At 41.3% G+C, this 13,180-nt stretch overlaps 1 protein-coding gene and 1 non-coding gene across 2 annotated transcripts in view; one reads left to right on the plus strand and one right to left on the minus strand.

The window, feature by feature from the left end:
• GLB1 (galactosidase beta 1) overlaps positions 1 to 13,180 on the minus strand; it is a 75,541-nt gene that overhangs the window by 28,102 nt on the left and 34,259 nt on the right. Inside the window, exon 10 of the mRNA XM_072940944.1 lies at positions 11,909 to 12,021. Within this exon, the coding sequence (XP_072797045.1) occupies positions 11,909 to 12,021 (113 nt within the window). The remainder of the gene's footprint in view (positions 1 to 11,908; positions 12,022 to 13,180) is intronic.
• On the plus strand, positions 10,996 to 11,067 carry TRNAS-UGA (transfer RNA serine (anticodon UGA)). The gene has a single exon. It is a non-coding gene; the product is annotated as a tRNA-Ser (tRNA).

Raw genomic sequence — 13,180 nt, forward strand, 5'->3', positions numbered from 1 at the left:
TGTGGATTAAATCTCATTGGTATATTAAAGTTCTGTATCTGTGTTAAATTTGCTGTGGTTCTGTAAGAGCACATTCCTACCCCTTCTTACAAACCCCACACAGAAGTATTTAGGGGTGAAGGGTCCTGACATCAGCGCCTCCAGAGGTTTAGGGCACACACGGATGTGGGGAGGGGCAAATGATGACACAGACAGTGAGCTGTCTACAGGGGCGGGTCTGGGTGTGGAATATACAAGTGTCCTTTGCACTGCTTTTATTCTTGAAACTCTTCGGTAAGTTTGAAATTATTTTTAAATAAAAAGCTACAAAATAAAGTCTTATGAAGTAGGTACACACACACATATTTTATATTAACGCCAGAAGAGATGGGTGTGATTTCCAGGTCTTGGAAAAGTCTGTGTCCATCTGGCATCTCCAAGTAGGTTGCACTATCATCTCTCAGGATCCTTATAGCAGTCCGTCCGTCCGTCTGTCCGTCCGTCCTTCATTCCTTCCTTCCTCCCTTCCTTCCTCTTTCTCTCACTCTTTCTTTTGGTTTCTCTTTTTGAAAGTAATAAAAAAAGATAAAAAAGACTTTTCTAGGAAAAAGGAACAGTCTTCTGACTCATCATTCTCTTAGTTCTGTTCTTCAGAGGAAACCATTTTAACATCTTTTAATTGCTCCTATTCTTGCTTCTTTTAGTCTCTAAATAATACATTTCTCTGCTATTTCTTGTTTGATCAATTAAAAACCCAACCTTAACTCAAGGGAATTTAGCTCAGTTGTACCCCTCCAGATTCCTCCCTTTCTTGCCAACATGGTGACATTACCATTTTCAGTTTTTCTCCTGGTCACCTCTGTAGCTTTAAATAATATCCTATACCTTTATTTCTTAGTTCTACCCAACAAAGATATTATCCCTGGTGCCCACACTTTTAAAGATAAGGCTATTTACATCCTTCCCCAAGCCCTCCTCTACACTCCCACTTCCAAACCATCAGCTATACGTTGTACATGGTCAAGGTTAAAGGTCTGTCCTATAGCCTCTCTTCATCTGTATACCGGCTCTAAATTCAAAACCAATCAGTGCTGCTCACACTATTACAATGACATAAATATAGCTCTCTGCACAGCTAAGTCATGGATATGTACTAGGATGGCATGCTCTGTCTCTCTCCTGACATTTTTTTTCCCTCTCCCCTGGGGTTTCTAATTGCCTTTCTTTTTTCCTGTCAGCTGTTAGGTTAATATCTCTTGATAATATCTCTTGAGGTTGTCCCAAATCTCCAAAGATGGTGTCTCCAAGCACCCCTTCTCCCTGCTAGAAAACTTCCTCCTGGAACCCTCAGTCTTCCTGCTTCAAGGAACCCACATGGAGCAAGAAGACAACTTTATTCAACGTACATTCAGGTAACTCTGATGAGGCGCCTAGGTGCCGGTTTTTTACCACTCACAAAGACCCTCGTGGCTCGTTATTATATTCCCTTTCTAGAGATGAGATTAAGAAACTTGCTTGAGACTATAAAGAGGGACTTTGACTCCAAGATGGAATCTACGGGTCCACCTTGCCTCCTTTTTTGCTGTAACAATAATGGAACAGAAAGTGTCTTCATCTGTAATTCCAAAACCAAAAAACCCCACAAAACCTTCTCTCTTCTGCTTTACCTCCCACACCCTTCTCTCATGCACACATAAAGATAAGAGAGAACTTTGTAATTTGCTACTGCCACTTACCAAAAGCACTTTTGGTATGAGCAAATGCTGACAATAATTTTATTTACTGCTTATTACATTCAAACGGATATGACGGAATTTATATAATCATCCTTTCAATATTAGGAGTTAAATTATATCTAGTTTTTGATATTATGAATGATGTTGCAATGAACAACTTCATGTCTACTTGGCATTATCCTTCTTCAGAATTTTTTAAAGAAATAAGGCCCCAAGTGAGAGGTTACTAAGTCAAATGATAGGAGCATTTTATATGATTCTTCCTTTTCTTTTCTTTTTTTTTTTAAATGGAGGTACTGGGGATTGAACCCAGGACCTCGTGCATGCTAAACAGGTACTCTACAACTGAGCTGTCCCCTCTCCTCTGATCTGTGCTTTAATCATACTTTTCAGACCAGTCATAAATACTGCTTCTTACCATACTCATTTAACTGGACAAATTCAACCTAGGAAGCTACTCTTTTCCCTGTGGAATCCAATAGATTCAACGGTGACTGACTTTTGTTTCCCCAAGATCTCTAACGTTTTTATCCGTTTGACAAACAACTCTTAATAAGCAAGCACTTTGTGTCAGGTCCTATGCTTGGTACTAAGGATAACAGCAGCCCCTAGTCCAGAGTGAGAAATGTGTGTAAACAAGTTACATTAACACACTAGGAGCAATAGTGTATTCAAGATCTCCACACTATAGTGGGGGAGGTTATAGCTTAAGAGGTAGAGCACATGCTTAGCATGCATGAGGTTCTGGGTTCAATCCCCAGTGCCTCCTCTAAAAAAATTAATAAATAAATAAATAAACTTAATTACCACCCCCAAAACAAAACAAAAACAAACAAACAAAAACATCTCTACACTATAAAGTGGTGGCATAGAACACAGTGTGACTGCAGAGATGTGAATCAAAGATGACTCCCCAGAGAAGGTTAACTGAGCTGTGTCCTCATTTTCTGGATGGATAAAGGCAGAGGGACTAGCCTGTGCAGAGGCCAGGAGGTAGAAGCAGCATCTCCTGTAAAATCCACAGAACTTTATATACTTTCATTTTAAGGCTAGAGAGTCACATAAAACAAAGGGAGAATTGCAAGATGAGGCTTGAGGAAAATAGGGGCCACGTTACAGAAGGCATCCTGACCAGATCAGCGTTTTAGAGAAGTCATTCTGGAAGGCAGACTAGAAAAGCCAAATGTAGGAAATGAACTGACTAATGCCACCAGCCTGTGGGTGATGCTTTAAAAGACTAACATTCGTTAAGTAATACTTACGTTGTCATCTTTAATTATGCCAACTCCATGGATCATCAAGAGACAGCTGTGTCTACCCCCTGAGCTAATGTCATTCCAGCCATAAACCAAAGAGAAGACTCAATGGGTCAGTGTAGACTGGTCCTGGGTCAAGTTTCAAACTTCATTAAGATTCTAAAGTCCTGAAAATCACAGTGGCCTCTCTTGTCCTCAGTCCTCGCCCAGCCCTAATGACCCCTCAGGGAATCTCAAGACCCACTCCAATCACCCAGGTCCTCAACTACAACTTGATTAATTTCTGCAGAATGACCCATTTTCAAAAAGCCAGCTGGTCTCTCATCTTTGATGGAATCCCTATGAAGAACTGGAACAAAACTCTTAAAAAAAAATGGGTCTTAGATTCATTCAAAAGCATGCAAAAGTAAACTCACCACTGCCCCTCTCAGGAATCAGTAGTGAGGAGGAGGGCACCACTCTACAGTCTACGGTTCATCCTCGAGGTCAAAGTGTTAACCATGTCTGGTTGAATTTTGCCCACACCAAAGAGAATACCTTAAAATGCAAATGTCATGAGCTTTGTCATGCCTGGAAGAGTCCTGTGCAAAAGGCCACGTGGAACCTTGTGCAGCCTTATGGGAAATCCACGTCAGTGAAAAAGACTGTCCATCACCACCTGACTTACTCTTGAGATGGATTTAAAGAAGAGACCTACTCAACTTTTTAAGTTTTTGGTTAAGGAAAAGAGGCAGGAGAGCTATACATGGGGATATTTATGATCTTATTTCTTTTCCTTGATGCAAATAAATATTCTAAATACCATCTAACAAACCAGCTAGCTGAACATCTACAAAGTCTCATTAAGAAGGAGCCCATTTTTAAAGTAGTTCATTTCTCTCTTCCAAACCTGAAATATCAAGAACAGAATAGTTAAGCTTCAACCTGTCATTAACTATTGAATTATAATAGGAAAGAACACATCTGACTCCATATTAGATCTGATACTTTGGCTCTAACCCTGTGCTCTGTTGCCAGTGCCTAATCATGCTGGTTCTGCACCTTTTGTAAAAGAATGTTGCCTACAGCCTGAAATATATAGGACAGTCCATCCTCAAGACTTTGATGTTTAAAGGGATAACATTTTTCCACTCATATAGAGATAGATAAGAAGTTGCAGAACAGAGAATAACATTTGTCTTGTTGGAGGTTTACAGGAACATCATGACCCTACGAGGACTGCTGCAAGAACAAAGGATTCTGACACCAAGAAGTTTGCACCAACCAACCACACCCCTTCCCCTTCTTAGTATGAAACAAGCCTGAATTCTGACTTAGGGAAGATGGTCTCTAGGACATTAGCCCCCACCTTCTCGGTCTGCTGACTTTCCAAATAAAGTCATTACTCCTTGCCCAATACCTCGTTTCCGGATTTATTAGCTATCATGCAGCGAGCAGAACTTCGGACTTGGTAACTGAATTACATTAATTTCTGAAGACTCTGTCTCTGTCACAGGTTCATCTTACTGTGCCCACGTTAAACACATGGGATTCCCCTTCTCTTGGCCCACTGCCTTCTCACTCAGCTCTCCACGTCGATCTCTCTTGGGCTTCAGCCTCCACTTCCACAGCGACTGCAGACTCTGTGCCTGTCCTAACGACTTCTCCCTGGAGCTTGTCACTCTTAAGTGAGGGGCTCGCCGGGCAGACGCCTCCACCTGGATGTCTCCAGAGGCATCCTGTGCTGAACAAGCCCAGAGCTGAGCTTGCTTCCCCACCCCACTTCCCACCTGTGCTGTCTCAGCAATCTTCTATCTTAGGTGCTGACCCCAGTACCCATCCAGTTATCCAACAAGGTTGTGACCTGGACAAATCCGTGATCCTCATTATTCCTCATACCTGCATTCAGCCAGCTGCCAAATCCTTCCAATTTTACCTCCTGAATATTTTTCAAGTCTACTGCTTCCTCTCCACTTCCTGCTACCCCTGCCATCACCTCATTTCTAGGTTGCTGAAGCAGCCTCCAAACTCGTCTTCTACTTCCAGAAGTGCCTAAAGGAGGGGTCCTAGCAGTGTGTTCACACTGTCATAGGTTTTTGTAAAATTCGCAAAAGTAATGTAATGTAACCCTGAAAGACTACGACCCTAGTCTCTTTCTATGACCCTAGTCAGCTTTCCCGTGTCACACATCCTCTTATGCCAAGAGGCTTTAGGGTGGCTACGAGGCATCTTTGGGATGCCAAAGGAGAGATGAGGTGAGGGTTTATTTAATGTGGATATAGAATATATTTACAAGAGTCACTGTCACTTCCATGAGTCGGTAAATTATTGCTAACTGATTATTCCTAACACCCAGTAATGCCGGCTTACTTTTTTTTTCCCCCCAACTCACTTTTAATATGATTGTGCTCTGAGGCACCCAGCCCCAGGAATACGTGGGTTGTGGAGGGGAGACAAGGTTTGAAATGTTATGGGACCAGAACTGTCTGTAGAAATTTCTTCCAAATATTACCACTCATCCATGAAAGAACTAGAGAGAGGTTCCCCCAATGTTGATAATAATCCTAAATTTTCATGTAACACTGTCAGTAACAAAATGTGGAGCTTTTCTGGTTTTCTACACTATCAATACTAAAACACACATTTCAGTCAGCCACACTAAAGAGAAAGATTTCCATTCTCTCTCGAGAAAGAGATCAGAAATGGTGTCATCTGAAGAGACAATAAAACAGCACACAGCTGAAAGAACGCAAGGAAAGAAGGACTGCAGAGGTGTTTCAAATAGCTAATAAATCCAAACTATGTTTTTAAGTTTTCTGATGTTTGCTGTTGTTTTAATCTTTAAAATATTTGTAATTTGTAATGATTTTTTTCACTCATTTAAATACACATTCACTTTTGTTGCCTCACCCAATATCCTTTCTGAAGTGCTTCTCTGACTAAGTCACTTTCTTCAAGCTCGTTAACACAGTATATTAAACAGCCTTACTGTTCCTGGTGAAGGAGGAGACAGCATCATCTGTACGTTAAGGAGAAAGTGTAAAGGTGATGGTTTACACTGGGCAGGGAGACAAGACCGGGGTATAAAAGGAGAACCAGACACAGTAACAGGTCCAGTCGAGGCGGGAAGAACAAACCCCTGTTCCGGCCAGTCTACACTGAAGTTCACAGTTCTCTTGCCTTTTTCCAGTGCCAGAGTGTGACGGCAGAACGGTCCAAGCCTGTGGTCTGTGGAGCAGGGAACCTCAAACAGCAGCACAGAAGGGAGTGGGGGATGACAGTGAAAGACTCTAAAAGCTATCGATCATAAGAGCCAGGAGAGGTCAAGAAAATATGAGGGGTTGCAGGGGTTGGGGAGAGGCCGAGAGAAGTAGCTAAATATACAGGAGAACAAAAATGTGAGGTTGTACTGAGGCCAAATATAAGATGGTATTTTGCAGGGGAGGGTACAGCTCAGTGGTGGAGTGCATACGTAGTATGCATGAGGTCCTGGGTTCAATCCCCAGTATCCCCATTAAATAACTAATTAAATAAACCTAATTACCTCCCCCAAAAAGATGATATTTTACCTGTAAATACCTTATTAAAAATCTGATTTAGAGTTTTTTGTATGTTAGGCATAGAAAAGTTCATTATTTCACAAAGAAAACTATTCTAAAAGTAAATCTGCCAGCAATGCCACTGCTAGGTATATACACAAAGAAACTGAAAGCAGGGATCTGAACAGATATTTGTGCCCCAATGTTCAACACAGCATTATTCAAAATAGCCCAAAGATGGAAACAACCCAGGTGTCCATCAGGAGATTGAACGAGATGAATAGATAACAAATTGTGGTATACAGTTGTCCCTCTGTATCGATAGGATATTGGTTTCTGGACCCCTGTGGATATCCAATTCCAGGATGCTCAAGGGACTTCAGTATGTTTGCATATAACCTATGCACATTCTCCCATATACTCTATATTAATTTTTTTTAAACTGGGGATTGAACCCAGGACCTCATGCATACTACGTATGCACTCCACCACTGAGCTATACCCTAAATACTTTAAAACATCTCTAGATTACTTATAACACCTAATACAGAGTAAATGTCAATAGTTGTAAATACAATGTAAATGCTAATGCAAAAAGTGGCTTGTATGCAACAAACTGAAGTTTTGCTTTTTGGAACTTCCTGGAATTTTTGTTTTCAATCTGTAGTTGGTTGAATCTGCAGGTGTGGAAACTGTAGAAGCAGAGGGCTGACTGTATACACACAATGAACTATTATTCAGCCTCAAAAAGGGAGGAAATTCTGACACATGCTATACCACAGATGAACCTTGAAAACATCATGCTAAGTGAAATAAGTCAGACACAAAAGGAAAATATTGTATGGTTCCAATTTGTGAAACATCTAGAAGAGGTAAAATCACAGAGATCAAAAGCAGACCAGAGCTCACCAGCAGCTGAGAGGAGGAGGGATGGGGAGCTATTGCATAATTTGCATAGTTACAGAGTTTCTGTCTGGGTGGATGCAAAGATTTTGTATGCAGATAATGGTGATGGTTACACAACATTATGAATGGAATTAATGCTACTGAATTGTACACTTAAAAATGGTTTAAATGGCAAGTTTTATGTTATATATATTTTACCACAATTTAAAAAATTAATCATGTAAGATGCCCAAACCTACTTTATTTTTTGTTTGTTTGTTTTTTATGAGGGGGAAGTAATTGGGTTTATTTATTTATTTGTATTTGGAGGAGGTACTGGGGCTTGAACCCAGGACCTTGATGCATGCTAAGCATGTGCTCTACCACTTGAGCTATATACCCTCTCCCCTGAATTGTGTACTTTAAATGAATAAACTCTGTGGTTTGTGAATTATACCTAAATAAATCTGTTTAAAATTAAATAAATAAACCTGAGGTGGTTTGTGAGATAAAGCAACAGACTGTAAAAGAAGTAAGTCCACAGGCACCCTCATCAAATCAAAGAAATCAGTCAGTAATCTGAAAAGATAAGAACAATGGGATATTCATGTACAATTTAAAGAGACAAAAATAATGAAGTATAATGTATGTGGATGCATGCGTTTGCAGTAAGAGCACAAAAAGGTGCATGAAGGATAAATACCATTCCAGGAGGGTGAAACCTCTGAAGGGGAGGGGGAAGAAAGAAGACATGAACTCTAGCTTTATCTGTGATGTATTATTTTCTTAAAAATCAGAAGTACAGATTTCATTGTAAATGTGTTAAATCTAGGTACCAGGTACATGGGTAACTGCAACATTATTTTATATATTTAAATTTTTAAAGTATTTTATACTTTAAAGACAAGTATATATCATACTATTTCTCATAAAAAATAAAAGACCTTTTATAATGATAGTAAAAACATAGACTATTGGGGAATAAACATATTAAGAAGTGAACAGGGACGAATTTTAAGAAAACTTTAAAACGAGAGGGACATCAGAGAAGACTGGAATAGACGGAAAAGTATTTTCTTGGCTAAGACTCAATGTTGTAAATATTCCCCCTAATTTGATGTATAGACTTATTACAAAATTTATGAAAACATCAACAGACAGCTTTAGTTTTTGTTTTGTTTTGAAGTTGATAAAATAATACCAACGTTTATGTAGAAAAGTAAACTTGTAGGAATAGCCAGGGAAATTCTGAAAGACATTTTCAGACAACAATATCGAGACAGTTCACTCACTAAGTGAAATTCTATGGGATAATACTTGAGGCAGGAGGAAAGTGATCTCAGAGAGAGAGAGAGAGACTGAGGTACAGGAACACGGTGTGCTTCTGGGACACAGGTAATAGACTTTTGTCCCAGACTCTGTATTCATGTATCTGTCTAGTCTATGTCCCCAATAGGATGTATATTAGACAAGTCAAACTAGCACATCCAACTCCAGGTCGTCCCCCACAAACACGGCAACCCCATCCTTCAAGTTGCTCGGGTCAGACATCCCAGAGACACCTTGACTTTGCTCTTTCTTTCACACCACACATCAGAAAATCCTATTAGTTCTACTTTCATAAACTGGTCTGGATACAACCAGTCCCCACTGTTTTCACAAGCACAATCGCCTCTCACCTCTATGGTTACAGAAGCCTTTTAATTCGTTTTCCTGTCCTATCCTTGCCCTGCCTCCCAGAGGCCAGTCTCAACAGAGCAGCCTGAGGACCTCCAACTGCTCTGCTCAACTCTACAGGGGATGCCCACTTCACTTGGGGTAGAAGCCAGTTTTATAATGGCGCCGTGGGGTCAGTTCCCCATTCTCCCTGTGACTTCCTCTCCTCCCACTCTCCTCTTCACTCACTGGGCTTCAGCTGTACTGGCCTCCTTGCAAGTCCTTAAAAACTCCCTGCACTTTCCCACCTTTTCACTGGCTGTGTTCCGCGTCTAAGGCTCTCGCCCTGGGTATCCTACAAGCCTCAAGTCTTTGTTCCAAAGATTCAAGCCTGCTAAATATTTGTGGAATTATATAAACAATGTGGGTAAAGTCAAACAGTGTCTGAAATAATTATGAAACATAATAATGCCTTAGAGGGTTTTTTTTTTTTTAAGTGAACTAGAATACCAGAAATCTAAACCCAAGAGAACTAAACTACATGACATTCACAGCAATCAGTCAGGAGGAATGTAATTAGAGTGAATGTGAGATAAAGGTTCCTGGTTGTATGAAGGAAGCACAGAGGAGATTAATCTTAAATTATGATAAGTTAAAACTGAATGTTAAATTTTTTGAGAGGCAGACGTAAAGGAGTGCACACAGTATGAACCCATTTATGTAAAGTCAAAAACAAGCACAGGTAACAGGGTGACAGCGGTCAGAAGGAGGTTAATGACTAAAAGAAGCACGAGGGGGCTTTGGGGTGCTCTGCGTTGGTTCCAGGGGTTCACGTTGTATAAAATCACTGAGCTCTACACTTATGAGTTATGTTTTTGGGGGTGGTACATATTTTACAGTCCAATAGGTAATCACTAGAAGAATAAAAATACAGTAAATAATGTCCCAATAAGGGTGAGGTGGGGGGAGATGAAATAAGGAATAAAAATAAACAACTTAAAGGAAAGTAATAAAGGGAGGACAAAACAGAGAAGGTTGACAAATCGATTCTTATAAAATAAAATGACTTAAATGAATCAATGTGTAGCAAGAATTATAATGAATGAGAATGAATAAATGACCAATTTTTTAAAATGTTCAAACTAGATTTTTAAAAATTCAGCTGTATCCTGTATACAAGGAACACATGTTAAAAAAAAAGATATAAAAGGTTGACATTAAAGCATTGTGAATGATATACCAAGTAAATACTAACCAGAAGAATGCAGGTTAAGTATATTAGCAGAAGACAAAACAGACTTGAAGGCAAAAAGCATTTTTAGAGGTAAAGGGTTAGCATATAACGATACTAAAGGATTTAGTTCTTTTTTTCTTTCTGAGGTTTTTTTTTGGGGGGGGTTAATTCTAATTTGCACACTAATAATATGGCCTCAAAAACTGACAGAACTACAAACAGAAATACATAAACACAACCTTTCAATAACTAATAGAATAAACTGACAAAAAATTAGGAAGGGTATCAAAGATGTCGACAGCCCCATTAATGAGCATAAGCTAATAAGCACGAATTTCAAGGGACTGGTATCACACAGACTACCTTCCCTAGCCTGAATGCAAATATATCAGAAACCAACAAATTAGAAAAACGCTTATGTTTAAAAATGGAAAAACTCACTTCTGAGTCAAAGAGAAATAAAAATAGGCATGTTTAGAAGCAAATGATAATGAATATATTACACACTAAAACTAATGACATGGCACACTTGCAGTACTTAAAGGAAATGTATAACCTTGAATATCTATGTTCCAAAGGAGAAAGGCTGGATTAAAATAAAGGAAGGAAATAATAAAGATAGGAAAAGAGAGCTCTGAGACAGAGAACATACATACAAGAGAGAACTTGGGAGCCATCACTCTAAACTCTGCAGAGATTAAACTCATATAAAAAATAACATGAGCTGGTGAGAGGGTGTAGCTCAGTGGTAGAGCATGTGCTTAGAGTGCACGAGGTCCTGGGTTCAATCCCCAGTACCTCCATTAAAATAAATAATACTTAACAAATACGTACATATAAAAATAAAATCTACTCACCTCCCCCCTAAAAAAAACAAACAACATGAGCAACATTTTAACCACACGTCTGAAAATTTAGATGAAATGGACAAACTCTAAGCGTGGTTAAGTATACATCATATTTTTCAAGATGGTTTAAAACATTTCATAATATAAATGTTAACCCTCAGGCTTAAATTGAGTCTACAGCATAATTTAAAAGTCCATACCATTTATAGGCAGAAAACCTTTGTTTTTTAACTTCAAAACTCAGGTGACTGAGCAGAAAAACTGCGGTTTTCTTTTTAAAGCCACACAGAGACAGGAAACCCCACCTGGGTGCGTGAGATGCCTCAGAAGGTGACAGCGTTAGCAGGACTGAGCAGCTCAGGTGTCAGGCCAGGGGGAGTCAGCAAGTACATGCTCCAAACAGAAAAATGAAGCACTGCTGCTGGTTCCCTCCTGTACCGGGTTCCCAATGCCCACACAGTTTCCTCCCTGCACACTTCACCTTTTTATACGGACCTCCATTTTCTTACCTTTCATGTAAATGATAGTAACGGCTAACACTTCCTGGACAGAAGACGTGTCTGGACTTACCAGTGTTCTTTTAACCCTTACAACACCAGCAGGTGTTCCAGTTTTATAAGTGAACAGACTAGTGGAGTAACTGGGTGGCACCAAGGCTCAAGGCCAAGTCTAGCGGGTGCCTCCCTTCATTCGTCCTTTGAAACACGAAGGCTCCAGGAAGTCGTCAACAGAGCACACTGAGTCCCGGGCAGGATCCGTCCCAGACCAGCCCCGGCAGCCCCTGCAAAGCACCCACCTTCTTAATAACATCTCGCAGGGCAAAATACTTCTCCGTGAGGTCCCCGGCCTCGCTCAGGGGGGCATCATAGTCGTAGCTGGTGGGCTGCGCTTGGTAGGGTGTGTTGGCCCCTAGGAGACAAAAAAACATGCCTCTAGTTACTACAAAAGGCCCTCCTCAGGGCAGGGGGGCATGAAAGTTCTTTGGGATTCACAGCTCAGCATTGTGGAAGGGAAAAATAAGAGACACCTTAGAGCCAATTGTTAAGGGACACAGAGGTGGCCCCTGCCAAGCACCTTGGAGTCTACAAACACCTTCCCCATCCACGGTCTCAGCGAAGCTCACAGCTGCGACCCCAGCAGACAGTCCCACCGCTGGACAGCAGGGCATCTGAAGCTCCCCACAAAACCCACCCAACACCTCACAACCAGTGACAGCAGGGCTTAGGGCGTGACCCACATGTCTGACCGCTAACCCTGCGGTCTGCGATCTTGTTCATGACCTTGAACTGTGTGGCTGAGAAAGGTCAGTGGTGGACACACTGGGCCAAGGATCAGCCAAAAACAACAGAGGGGTTAGCAGACCAAACAAAGGGAGAGATGACTGCAGACACACAGAGCCCACCGAGATTCAAATAGAATCTTAAGGTCTTGGAAATTTCTGCAAAGAGTCAGGGGCGCACTCATTCCTCCGGCCACCTGGAATGTTGGCTGCTGACGGCTCTTAGACGGGCCCCTCTCTGGTCTTTGGCCTCATCCGAAAAATTTGGTCCCCAAAGGGCCATCCCAGCTTCAGATCTCCCTTTAGCATCAGCTGAGTCACTCTGAAAACTGCACCATCACCCAACTTCTCCCTCTGCCCAATCCTGACTGTCACGAATGTTGCTCCGGGGAGCGCACATCCCAGTAAACTTCCTACTGGGGAATCTCAGAGTCTTTCCCAGGGAACGCGACCCACGACAGGGACTAATACATACTGTTAATTTTGTGTGGGTATAAGAATACTAGAGAAGCGAGTGGCTTTGCAATTACTGTCCAAGGGGCACAGTCTGGATCAGAGGCCCCCAGGCTTGTCACCAGTGATGTTCACAGGCAGGAGATGGTCTTCAATCTTGGGCAGGCACCCTGTGTCAACACTGAGACAACCGACCCAGGGGTGAGAGTCACATGGAGAGCTGGTTAAAGACACTCCCGAGTCCCACCGGGGATTCTGATTCAGCAGGGCTGGGACAGGACCTGAGACTCTGCATCCCTAAGCCTCCCAGGTGAGGCTGATCCTGCCTTCTGGGGA

Source organism: Vicugna pacos, chromosome 17, assembly GCF_048564905.1.
Source record: "Vicugna pacos chromosome 17, VicPac4, whole genome shotgun sequence".
Lineage (NCBI taxonomy): Eukaryota > Metazoa > Chordata > Mammalia > Artiodactyla > Camelidae > Vicugna > Vicugna pacos.